General features: G+C 42.4%; 1 protein-coding gene across 3 annotated transcripts in view; it reads left to right on the forward strand.

The window, feature by feature from the left end:
• Positions 1 to 13,006, forward strand: part of LOC121453409 (protein SSXT) — a 55,490-nt gene that overhangs the window by 25,935 nt on the left and 16,549 nt on the right. For all 3 annotated transcript variants that reach the window (XM_041660158.1, XM_041660159.1, XM_041660160.1), the window contains exons 4-5: positions 864 to 1,017; positions 5,060 to 5,281. In XM_041660158.1, the coding sequence (XP_041516092.1) occupies positions 864 to 1,017; positions 5,060 to 5,281 (376 nt within the window). The remainder of the gene's footprint in view (positions 1 to 863; positions 1,018 to 5,059; positions 5,282 to 13,006) is intronic.

Raw genomic sequence — 13,006 nt, forward strand, 5'->3', positions numbered from 1 at the left:
TCTGCCAAGTGCTGCTGTGTTCAAATCTGAAAGCTGCATAAGAGGTGACAGATATGGTTGGGCTGCTGAAGAGGCCATCAGCAGAAGGTCTGGAAGGAGGAAGGAGAGACAGCAGAAGAGATGTGTAGACCTTAATAGTGTGTATCTCTACACCTTTATAACCTGCAGACTGAAAATGAGGGCTTGGAAAGAAACTAATCAGCCATTTGCCTTTTTCACATAAGAAGTGGGACAGAGTGTTGAAGATCTTTGTGTGTGTGTTTCCTTTAACCCTTTTGTGAGCTCTCATATTTAGTGAGTAGTTTTCTTCAAAAGTTTGCCAGAGGCATCCTTTAGAGGCCCCTGTCTGTGTACCCTTTCCTAACCCTTGACGGGCACAGAAATAAGCTGAGCTGTTTACCATTCTTTCACTGCCAGTGCTCCCCCTCTAAGTAGAAGACATTGTTCTTTCTCGCTCTTTGTGTACTGTGCTGTTGTTATCTCATTTGCAGGTAAAAGTCTACCATTAATAAACTTCCAACTATGTTCACAATGAAAAGACACTTAGGTTTTTAATGTAATTTAAATAATAGACACATTAGAGATCGTCAATAAATGAAAAGTCTGTATAGCCTATTAGAAAATTCCATTTCACTGTGAGATTGTATACGTTAGAGCCCACTTTAACTGTAGTCTACTTTCCAAGCACTTGAGGTTGTGAGGGATATTAAATATGATTTTAATAAGTCCATCATTAAGATACATTACAAGACATTGATATGCATTTATTGTTTTGTTTGTATTCAGTTTACTAATATAGACAGCAGCCATTCCATATGAATTTTTTCTGTTTCTCTTGGTTTACTAAAACTGTCTTCTTTCAGCCGCCCACACAGAATATGCCTATGGGTCCTGGAGGGATGAGTCAGAGCGGCCCTCCGCCCCCTCCCCGTTCTCACAACATGCCTTCAGATGGAATGGTGGGTGGGGGCCCTCCTGCCCCACACATGCAGAACCAGATGAACGGCCAGATGCCTGGTAAGTTCTCTCCTCTAAGACATTAACACCAGAGTTGCTTAGCAACTGAAACGACATGGGGACTCAGGGGACACTAGATTGTTGATGACAAAACTGCTTTGAATGCCCCCGAGTCCAGGCTCTCTTCGAGTTTGTTAGCTGCAGAGCGACGTGACCTGTATTCAGTGCTTATCAGGCCGCCCTTGGGCTTCGGTGTAGCTGACACACAGCATTCCTCGGATGAACAGAACTGGCTAAATTTAGTCTGTCTGAAACTCTGCAATACAGTTGGCTTTAGGAGCTTTTGGGGGCGAAAGGGATTTTGCCATGGCTTAAGAATTAAGGCCTGTTCATGAAAAAGAACCATGACATTTATTTACCTAAAAACGTATTGATCTTTCAGAAATAGGAACACTGCAAAAGGCCTGGGTACAGGAGCGGAACTGTCCCCGAGGGGCTGGTGTATTTAATATTTCCTTGCAGATAGTTCTGAAGCCAAATCTAGATTCTTGTTAGTACATATGTTTATAGAGTATCATTAAAATGGAAATTGATTTAGAGACAGTATTAAAAACTGAAAAGTAATATAAGCTCTCTTAATAGTGAGCCGTTCCATTTATCCATTTTAACCCTAGAATCAGTATAATAGTGATCTTTTTAGGCTACTTGGGTATTTATCTACTGAACCTTCTGCCAAAAAGTATCCTTAAACTATTTTTGTTTTTATAATAGTCTATAGCATAAGTTTTGATAAAGCTTACTCTACCTTTAATGTGAGAATATTTTTACTTTCCAAAGACTAAGATATTTTCACTAGCAGAGTTGAAAAGAGCACCATTCAATTAGCAATAGAGTAAATTGGAAGAGCAGAACCATTTTTATTATTGACCTGGAGAGTTGATGTGCTCAGAACAGTCTCTGACTGGTTGTGTACCCAAGGATGGCGGATTTAGTAAAAGAACCAAAGAGGAGAACGCTGAGTAGAAGAGACAAGGTAGCGTGGCTTAGAGGATCGGTGTGCTGTTGTTAATTAGGAGGCAAATGGTCTTTCTCCGCTTCTCCTCCCTCACAGCATGGAGGTAGGGGTATAGGCAGTTAGACTGTAGTTGAGAGAAAGCTTCTTGCCAAGTCAGTGTGTGGCTCTCTAGGACACACACGCCACTTTAGAACTGAGACACAATGCTAGTCCAGGTTAGCCCGTTGGGAGCTTTGTGGTAGAACCTTTGATTAGAACTCGTACCTAACTCTCCAGATGACAGTGAGGCCTAAGATCAAGTAAACAGCTGAGAAACATGCAATTATTGTTAGTTTAACATCTTGGTTTATTTATAAAGCCAAATAAAGGTATGTCCTTTTTTATTAACAATTTTGAAATGCTTATGTACGTGGATGTGTCATGTGGATAGTCAGGAAAATCGAGGAACTAGCTGTCCGCCTTTCTGAGGCAGGATCTCGTGCACTCTGGGCTCAGGCTAGCTCACCCGTGGACTGACTCTCTGTTCTCTGGGCTCAGGCTAGCTCACCTGTGGACTGACTCTGCACTCTGGGCTCAGGCTAGCTCACCTGTGGACTGACTCTGCACTCTGGGCTCAGGCTAGCTCACCCGTGGACTGACTCTCTGCTCTCTGGGCTCAGGCTAGCTCACCCGTGGACTGACTCTGCACTCTGGGCTCAGGCTAGCTCACCCGTGGACTGACTCTCTGCTCTCTGGGCTCAGGCTAGCTCTCCTGTGGATTCTGCCTCTCTCCATGTCATTGCAGGAGTGTTGAGATTTCAGGTGTGTGCCACTGGATCTGACTCTTCATGTAGATTCCCAATGTGGAACTCAGATCAGCAGGCTTGCACAGCAGTGAATACTCTCACCTGCTAAGGCAAATCCATAAATGACTTTCTATGAACAAAGATTGTCAACTAATGATGAGATTGTCTAGAATACCGCAGAGCTTCTAAAACAGTAATTTCTAAATACCCAGTACTATCTTAAAAGAACATTTACTGTTTGGTGTAAGAGAAATTGGAAGACCAATAGCTTATATTTCTCCCATCTGTTTTGAATTTCCTAGTAGTTTTTTGTTTGTGTTGAGACAGGGTTCCTTTGTGTAATCCTGGCTGGCCTGGAACTCATCTGTAGACCATGTTAATGACAAGATTTTCTTTGATTTGCTTTTAAGCCTTGAAAGTAAAAGTAAGTTCACACTCCTGTGGAACCAAAATCAAAAGGCACAGGTGTTTCTGCATGCTTGCTTCTTCAGATGCTTAGTTCTGGGTCTGGGGAGAAAGGAAAAGAGGCTCCTGTAATTTCTAGTTCCCTCCCCTCACCTCCTCTCTTCCCCTCCCCTCCCCTCCCTTCCCTTCCCTCATCCCCACCCCTGTCTCCCCTTCCTAAGAAACACCCTTTACATAAACTTTCCATCAGACAGCTGTCTCATTTGGCGCCCATTCACATCCTTTTTTTAATGTATAGATGTTTGCCTGCTTTGTATGTCTGTACCATATGTATTCCAGTACCCAAGGAAGCCAGTAGAGGGTCTAGGACCCCGTGGGACTATACTTAAAGAAGTTGTGGGGCTGTGGTGGGTGGTGGGAATCAAACCTGGGTGCTCTCCGTCCTCACCCTTCTTTATGGTACACCATTGCCTGGTGACGGAAATGAAGTTTCTAGTGTTTTGGTATGTCTGTGCATATGCATGTGCACATATTTTTGCTTCCATGCATACGTGTACTTCAGAACATACATAGAATCCTAGAACTTAAATTATTGGATTACAAGTACATTTTATGATGGGTGTAAAGTACATTTCAACCTGGGTGTAGTGGTAAATACCTGTAATCCCAACACTTCAGAGGTAGGAGACAGGAGGTTCAGGAGTTCAAGATGATCCTTGCTGCACAGTGAATTTGAGGCCAGTCTGTGCGACAGACTATTCTGTGCTATAAACCAGTACATTTTAAAGTTTGCTAGTCATTGCAGATTACTCCGTATAAAAATAAAGCAGTACTTAACTTAGCTTCACATCCCTTCAGCAGTGTATGAGAGTGTTCCTTCGTGGTAAGCTGGATCAGGGTTCTAGACAGGTCATGCTGAATCTAGACTGACCGGACTAGGCTAGTTGGCCAGCAGGCCTCAGGGATTACAGGTCTGCCGTCCAGCAGGCCTCAGGGATTACAGGTCTGCCGTCCAGCAGGCCGCAGGGATTACAGGTCTGCCGTCCAGCAGGCCGCAGGGATTACAGGTCTGCCGTCCAGCAGGCCTCAGGGATTACAGGTCTGCCGTCCAGCAGGCCTCAGGGATTACAGGTCAGCTGTCTTGCTCTGTGTTTCACACATGTTCTGGGTATCCAACACAGGTTCTCATGCCTGCATGACAAGCACTTTACCTACACTGAGCCATGTCCCCAGATTCTATTTTAGTTGTTTTGATATGTTCAAATTCATTTTTATGTAACTAAATTTATTTATTATGGCTCGGAGATTCCAAGCATACCTAAGACCTTCCCCTTCCAAGATTATTTTCAAAGTTCTCATGTTTGAAATTATCTTTCATGATTTGTTTTTCCTTTAATATTTACATGTTTTATACATAATGAAGTTAGTTTTAGAGGAAGAAATGAGGTAGTGCTCCAGCTGGGTGGTTTTCCAAATGGCTATCCAATTGTCACTGCCCTCTCGGCTGGACTCTGTCTCTGTTGCCCATGGCTATAAATGTCACCATTGCTTATCATTTGCTGCATTATGTACTGGGCAGTGTGTTCCCTTGGCCTGTCCTCTGTTTGCTTATGTCTGCTAGAACTGCACACTTAATACTCCATGAGTCTCATTGCCTAGCAAGCTAGTGTTCCTTCCTTATTCCTCTCATACAATTTCTGGTTTTCCGAGGTCAATTTCCTCCTCTCTTAAGGTGGGAAAATAGCAGCACAGACCTTGTCAGAGTTACCTGTTTAAACTGTTCACAGTTCCTGTTGACTAAATATTCAAGTTGTTGCTTAGGCTGTACTGCAGTAATAAAAACTTGTACCATGTATCCCTTTAACTCATTTTCCATTCTGACCATTTCTCTTCAAAGGGCCTAACCATATACCAATGCAGGGACCTGGACCCAATCAGCTCAACATGACAAACAGTTCCATGAATATGCCTTCAAGTAGCCACGGCTCCATGGGAGGCTACAACCATTCGGTGCCATCATCCCAGAGCATGCCTGTGCAGAACCAGATGACAATGAGCCAAGGGCAGCCAATGGGAAACTATGGTCCCAGACCAAACATGAACATGCAGCCAAATCAAGGTACCTGTGCCCTCGCTTCTCCCTCTTCCCAGCTCTGGCCCCCTCGTGCCCGTCCTTCCACTTCATGATCTCTTCCGTAATTGTTATTGTATGTGTGTGCGTGTGCACTTGCATATATACACACACACACACATACAACTTGAGTTCATTTAGCATTATTTATGTTTATGGCTGACTAATGGGGGTCAGATACCTAACACATTTGGGAGTAGCCTGATCTCCCTCTCTTGTCAGCCGCTAACCACTTGTAGCTCTTGTCTAGATGTCGGACCTTGTGGCATTTCTTCATATTGGCATGTCATTTGGTGGTCATGCCAGTCTTGTATCATGGAGATTTCATGGGTACATCTTCCTGTCCTGGCTGGCTCGTCCAGGCGTTCCGTTGAGAACTGAAGACAGATTCGCAGTGTGTAGTCGAGGCTAGCCTGAACTTGCGGCAGTTCTGCCTCGGCCTCTCCATTGCTGAAGCCCAGCACTGAGGTCTGCCTGAAGTAGATGCAGTAGCCTCGTTGGTTTGCTTTTTGGTTTAAGACAGGCTCTGTCTGGAGTGTGAAGTAACGCACAGTGGTGCTCATGAGAAAACAGCATGCATTGAGTTGAAGCCTTGAGTCTTTACATTTGTGTTTAGAAATTAAATTGCTGAATTTGCCTTTTCAAGCTTGTTTGCCTTTTGCACATTTTATTTGGATTGCTTCATAATGCTGGTCACCGGAAAAGGCAGCATTTTGTTTTGTGTTAGAACACTGGGGTGTGTGGTCTGCCATCCAGGCACACTGTCTTAAAAGTCACCAGCCTGGTCCTTTGCCCCTGCCGCGCCACTTCTGACTGCCCTGTGTTTGAGCAGGGCAGCTCCTTCTAAAGGTGGGTGTGCCTCTGCGCCCATGGCTAGCTGCTCAGCATACTGGAGCGCACTGCCGTTTATTACCAGTCTCCGTGAAGCTGATTTCACGTTACTCTTTTAAGTGTCCTGTAAATAATTAGAAACCAGTAACTCTGTTCTGCTGATTGCTGTATTAACGCGGTTGGCACATTGCCTCCTTAAAGCTATTTCATGTACAGAATGTAGTGAGCCTTGTTTTTTTAAATTTACATACACTTTTTTTTATAAAACAGTCTTTAATTTTACATACCAATCCCAGTTCTCTCTCCCTTTCCTCCTCTTTCACTCCTCTCACCCTTCCCCCACCCCAGCCCCCATCTATTTTTCAGAGGGAAGCCAACAAAGTATCCCCGAGCCCCCCCCCCCCCTATATCTTAGGCTGAGCAAGAAATCCTTCCATAGGGAATGGGCTCCAAAAAGACAGTTCAAGCACTAGGGATAAATCCTGATCCCACTGCCAGTGACCCCACAAACTGCCCCAGCCACACAACTGTCACCCGCATTCAGAGGGCCTAGTTTGGTCCTGTGCAGGTTCCCCAGCTATCAGTCCAGAGTCAGTGAGTTTCCACTAGCTCAGGTCAGCTGTCTCTGTGGGTTTTCTCACCATGGTCTTGACCCCTTTGCTCATATTATCGCTCCTCCCTTTCTTCAACTGGAGTCTGGGAGCTCAGCCCAGTGCTAGCTGTGGACCTCTGCATCTGCATCCATCAGTTACTGGATGAAGGTTCCATGATGACAAGGTAGTGATCACTCTGATCGCAGGGGAAGGCCAGTTTGGGCACCCTCTCCACTATTACTTAGAGTCTTAGCTGGGGTCATCCTTGTGGATTCTTGGAACTTTCCCTGGTACCAGGTTTCCCGCTAACGCTATAATGGTGAGCCTTGATCTTGATTATAGAAAAAGATCAGATCACTCAAAGGTACTCAGATAAAGGAAGAACTGGTTGTATTAAAATTATTTACATAATTTCAAAATACTAATATAGTCTGGGCTTTTTTTTCTTCTTCTTCATTTTTCTTTTCTTTTTTGGTTTTTTGAGACAAGGGTTTCTCTATAGCTTTGGAACCTGTCATGGCACTCGCTCTGTAGACCAGAGCCCGAACCTGCCGAGCTCTGCCTGCCTATGCTTCCTGAGTACTGGGGTAAGGGCGTGCGCCATCACTTTTCGACAGTCTGGACTTGTTATAATTGTGATCTGGTCTATTGGATGAAAAACTGGAATGGCAAATGAAGGTTTCATTAAGTTTTTGTTGTTGTTTCATCATAAAACATTTCTTTTAGGTAGTTTTTATAAAAATAAGCTACATACTTTACATTTTCTGTTTAGACATAAAAGCATGCGGAGGTGGGAACACACTGCTGTGTGGATGGATAGTCCTTGTTTAGAAGGCTGGAACAATTCTAAAAATGAAAAGGAACTTTTTTCCCTCTTAAAAATTTCTCACAGGAAAAAAAAAAATTTCTCACAGGCCCCAAAGTCCTGGGTCCAACCCTTGGTACTGTTCTCTTCCCAAGCCTCAAATTTAATAAGGATTACTTTTGTGTTTTGGTTTGATTTTGTTTTTCATTAAAAAATGACAAAAATCCTTAGACCTGTTTATCTTTGTATCAAGAAACACTAGAATGATATTTAAAAGTACTCACTTTTTTTTTCCCCACTGTGTGCGTGGGTTGCTTTGTTAAGATTTATTTTGTATGTGCGTTTGTCTGCGTGGGTGCAGTGTGTACTGTGTGTGCTGATGCTTCTGGAGAAGAGGGCGCCCTCTGGAGCTAGAGTTAATGCATGGCTGTGAGTCACCATGTGGATGCTGGGGACCAAACCCGGGTCTTCAGCAAGAACAAGTGATCTTAACCACTGAGCCACCTCTCCAGCCTCTGTTTGTTTTGAGATAAAGTTGCGCTGTGTACGCCAGTCTGGCCTTTAGCTTAGACTCCTCCTTCCTCAGGGGGCTACCATTTTTAATGTTTTTTTTTTTTTGTTATGGAAACAAATATTGGTGAAATTCTAAGGTCTGGCTTATGTTTAGGGTCAGAAATGTAGCGCATTGTAGAATGAGTGCAAACCTGAGTTTGCAAAAAGGAAGGATGAAGATTTTGCTAAGTGATGGAGCACAATAGAAAAAAAAAACTCAAAAGAGTTGTATTGCAAAAAAAAAGACATAATCACATGACAATTAGCTAATGCATTGTATCATTTACTAACATATAACACACACACTGTTTTTCAAGATAGGGTTTCTCTGTATAGCTTTGGAGCCTGTCCTGGAACTCACTCTGTAGAACAGGCTGGCCTGAATTTACAGAGCTCTGCCTGCCTCTGCCTCCCAAGTTCTGGGATTAAAGGTGTGGACCACCACCATCCAGCCATTTATTATAATATATTTTATATATTAATTATATTATACATAATTTGTATATTTATATGATAAAATTTATATATTCATTATATTATATATTGTATTTATAGATTGTAATATATTATATAAAATACAATAATATATTTGTAATTAATGCTTAATGATATTTTTATGAACTGAGTGATTATGCTGTAGTTTTCTCTTTAGATTTTCTTGCTGGGGTTGTGCCCATAGGTGCATACGTACTGGACAAGTATTTTATCACCAAGCTGCTTCTCAGCCTACTCCCTGCCACCTCCCAGTTGCAGTAGTTTTCTAAATGAGTTCTGCAGGACTCTGCATTCATTCTAGCAGCTTCCCCCAGCTTCCTTTGTAAATTGCTATAAGGATTCTGTTGCCCCTCCCACATCTCTACTTTGAATTTGAAATTAATGGGGAAAAATTAACTCCCAAATTTTTAAAATTTTAATTTTTACTAGCTCATATAAAATAAATCTGTGGATATCTTTATATATATATATTTATATATATGTATATATATATATCTTTATCTTTTATTTGCTTAAGAAGTGGAGAAATAATCTGCTAGCTTATACCACTGGTGCTGATGTCCTGAGGCCTCACAGGATTGTAAGACAGAGTAGTAAAATTGTGGAATTCCTTTGGACTTTGAATATTGAAATGGATTCTATAAATGAGCATATAAAGTACTGGGCTCCAGTGTGGTACTGTCATCTGTGTGTTTCATTATACTTTGTTCTAACTTGTCCCCTGCCCGACTGCCCTCTGGCTGGCTCCTGCTTTCCTGTCACTTGTACATATGTGCAGGCAAAACACAAAATAAACAATGTCTCTCCCCTCCATGTCGCCCACTGCTAATAAAATAAACAATGTCTCTCCCCTCCATGTCGCCCACTGCTAATGATGGTGATAAGGTGAAGTGGCGTGACTCCTGGAGAAGTTCTAGTCAGTAGCGTTTGCAGAATTTATATGAGGCCATTTGGTCAGAGTTTTTCAGACTTTTTCTTTTTAGATGATAGATGAACGTAAAACATTGACATTGCTTTTTTTCAATTGTCTTATTGCAGCTATATCCTCTGTAGTGATGAGGCGAGCAGGCCTGCTTTTCGTCCCGCCCGGCTTCCACACGGCTAGCTTTACACCTGAAATAACAACACACAAATTGTATTCTTTTAAACACTGCTTGGCCCATTAGCCCTAGCCTCTTACTGGCTAACTCTCACGTCTCAATTAACCCATTTCTATTAATGTGTGTAGCACCACGAGGTTGTGGATTACCGGGAAGATTCTAGCCTACGTCTATCTTGGGTCGGAGCTTCATTGCATCTGCCTCACTTCCCTTCTTCCCAGCATTCTGTTCTGTTTACTCCACCTACCTAATTTTCTGTCCTATCAAAGGGCCAAGACAGTTTCTTTATTAACCAATGAAAGTAACACATAGACAGATGACCCTCCTCCATCAATCCTCTTAATTTATTTCTGGTCACTAAGACTCGTTTCACTTCTGAGTGGAAAGGTGAGGGTTTTCTAACCTCTTTAGGTCTTGTGACTTTTGGAAGAACTTGAGTAATTCAACTGAATGCATTCTGCATTCGACAGAGTCCCATCAAGAAGCGGACGAGTGCACAGGCAGCATCCAGAGGGGCTCCAGGGGTGCTGCCTCTGTTGTCTCTGAGCACCAGGAGGCATCGCTCACCTGGCATGGATGTGAGAAGATGCATATGTAGTGTTGTGGGCTCCGTTAGGTAGATTTGATTAATAGATTGCCCTCATGATTAATCTGTATCTCTAGTTATGACTTCTGCCTCATGACTCCAATTCAAACTAGGTTTAGGAACTATAGGACCTCTAGTTTAGAAATTGAAATGATTATAGTATATGGGATTAAAGGGGACTGTTTCCAGTACTGGCTTCACTGCTGTGGGGCAGATCTCAAGTCATGATTCACTAACTAAATTTTGAGAATAGAAAATTAGCAAACAAAAGAGTTATCTGAAGTATCCCATAGGGGTATCTTGTCTGGTAACATGTTCTGAATAAGCGAGTCATGCCATCTTTGTTCTTCCTCCCCATCAAGACTGGGGTCCTAAGAATATGCTGATACCACAGTTGCTGAGATAAAGAGTTTGAAGAGTATTGCAACCTTTTAGTTGTAGTTCAGATATTTTGTTACAATATATCACTTTCCTGTCATCAAAGTTAACCTGTGTTTAATATGAAAACTGGAAGATATATGAAGCATAGACACAGCCAGGAATCACCTCCAAACCTGGCATGCTTTGTATTATCCCATACGCACACCTAGGCTGTCGAGAGAAATCTTAGTAGCATTCATTACATAATTGCGTATTGTTTTTCCCTTATACTCTTTGTTTAAGACGGTCAGATGTTGTTTTGCTTTGGTCACACTGTATTATGTGTGTTGATTGACGGTATGTCCTTCTGCCATAACAAATTAAAAAACCAATGTCCTTCTGTACTGTTGTACAGTTATGATTTTTTTTAAATAGTAAAATAATTACAGCATTTTCCCGTTCCTGCTCTTCCCTCCAAGTCCTCCCATGGACCTCCTTGCTTCGTAGCCCAGGCTGTTAGCTCCAGCCTGTGGCTGTCTGGAGATGACTTTTGATGCTTGATCCTTCTGCCTGCATGCCTATAGGCATGCGTCTTCATGCCTGGCTTACATAGTGCTGGGGATCCAGTCTGGGGCTCTATGTGTGCTAGGCATGCAGTGTGCCAACTGAGCTCTCTTTCTAAATCAAGCTTAGGTATTCAGATGTAGTCCATCTAGCACTTAGGTAGACAGGGTTCTTTCGCAGCACAGTGTGTTGCCACACACATGGAGAATTTTGGAAGTCAATTCAGGCAACAAGAGATGTTTACCACTGACTGTCTTTGTGAGTCATTGTGTAGTCTAGTTCTGAGGGGTGGCTAACTAAAATAAACTCAAGCTTTGTCTGTTGTTAGGTTTATTGATCCATGCTACACTCCTTTTTATTTTTCAGTCCCTAGTAATCCTTCACAATCTAGTTCTTGGAGTACTTTTTGTAGGTGCCTGTGATGCCGGTGCGAACCCAGAGTTCCTTTCCTCGCTGCTCTTGACAGTTTTGAGGGTGTAGCTAGTTCCTTGTTAAGGGGACTGTGCAACACGTCAAGGAGTTGTTTGTCTGTGTATCTGCCCTCTACACGTAGGTGACTGTAGTGCCTCTTACTCCCTCTTGGACCCCCAAGAGTGTCTCTGCCTTGCTGAATGTCCCCTAGAAGACAGGGTCGTTAGAACTGAGAGTCCCAGCTGTCGAGAATGGTTAATGTAAGTAACTGCCTGGAAAGACAGTGTCTGAAGGTGGAAGTGGTGGACAGATGTGCGCGTGTGTGACGAATGTCTTGAAAATAACACCGTTTCAGTTTCTTCACGAGTTAATGAACTCTAACATCTGTAAGTTCTTTTTGTCTGAGTGTGATGGTGACAGTACCAGTTACCTGTCAGTCACCCAGGCGCCTGGCCTTGGCCTGCTACAGAATAAGAAGCATTCAAATGTTTTTCTTGACAAAATTCTCACTGGAGTTAAGGATTCCAGTAATATAAGATGTAGCATTTGGGGCTATTTTTCATGTGTTTAATATAGAATTGCAATTATAAATGGTGTGATAAGTTGTAAAATTCAAAATGGATGGTGAGTATTTGTTTTATGTCCTTTGCAGACAACTTGAAAATATATTCTAGGTTAATAAAGTATTATATATCTTTATGTATTATACTTTGTAGTATACCCAATATCAAAATAATTTATGTAAAAACAAGGAATATCTGTGAAGGGAAAAAGGACATGTTGCTGTTATTTGCCGAAAATGATTATCTGTAATGGATTCATTTTGCAAGCCTGCCTTTCTCTGTAGTGTGCATTCTTCGAATTGGTAGCCTTTGTTTCCATTGGTGTGTTAGGAAAACAACATGCATTCTAAACAATGACAAGGGGGGTTCTCGGGTCTCTGTGGTTAAGCCTTCCAGAGGGTGGTGCAGAGCCTGATCTGAATGGTGTCAAGGTCCCAAGAGGGAAGTGACAGAATAAAGGAAAGTGGTTGTTGATCTCTTTGGGATTGGAGCTGCTGGCAGTCCTAAGAGACAGGGCTCATGGTGTGGTCTTGCCTGGCTGTGACTCTGTTGGAACTGCTTTTCTCCGGGAGGAACTTTCGAGTGTCGTTGTGCTGGATGTTTGTGGATCCCACCCCTCTAACTTTGGCTCCAGTATACAGATAGGGTTTAGCTATAACTGTTACTTCTAAGCTAAGAGTTCTTTGAAAAATTTTTTTAGACCAAAACTAAGGTAAAGAAGCCTTCATTTCTTGAAAGTGAAATTATGCAAAGGCACAGTGAGGTTGTCAATAAAATTATGAGTAATAGCATCATAAATACCTTATCATATAGGAAATGTACTTGAGAGTTTTAAGTTTATGAGTCTAGAGGG

Source organism: Microtus oregoni, unplaced genomic scaffold (genome assembly GCF_018167655.1).
Source record: "Microtus oregoni isolate MIOR12 unplaced genomic scaffold, Mior012 000011F_ref0000422, whole genome shotgun sequence".
Classification (NCBI taxonomy): Eukaryota; Metazoa; Chordata; class Mammalia; order Rodentia; family Cricetidae; genus Microtus; species Microtus oregoni.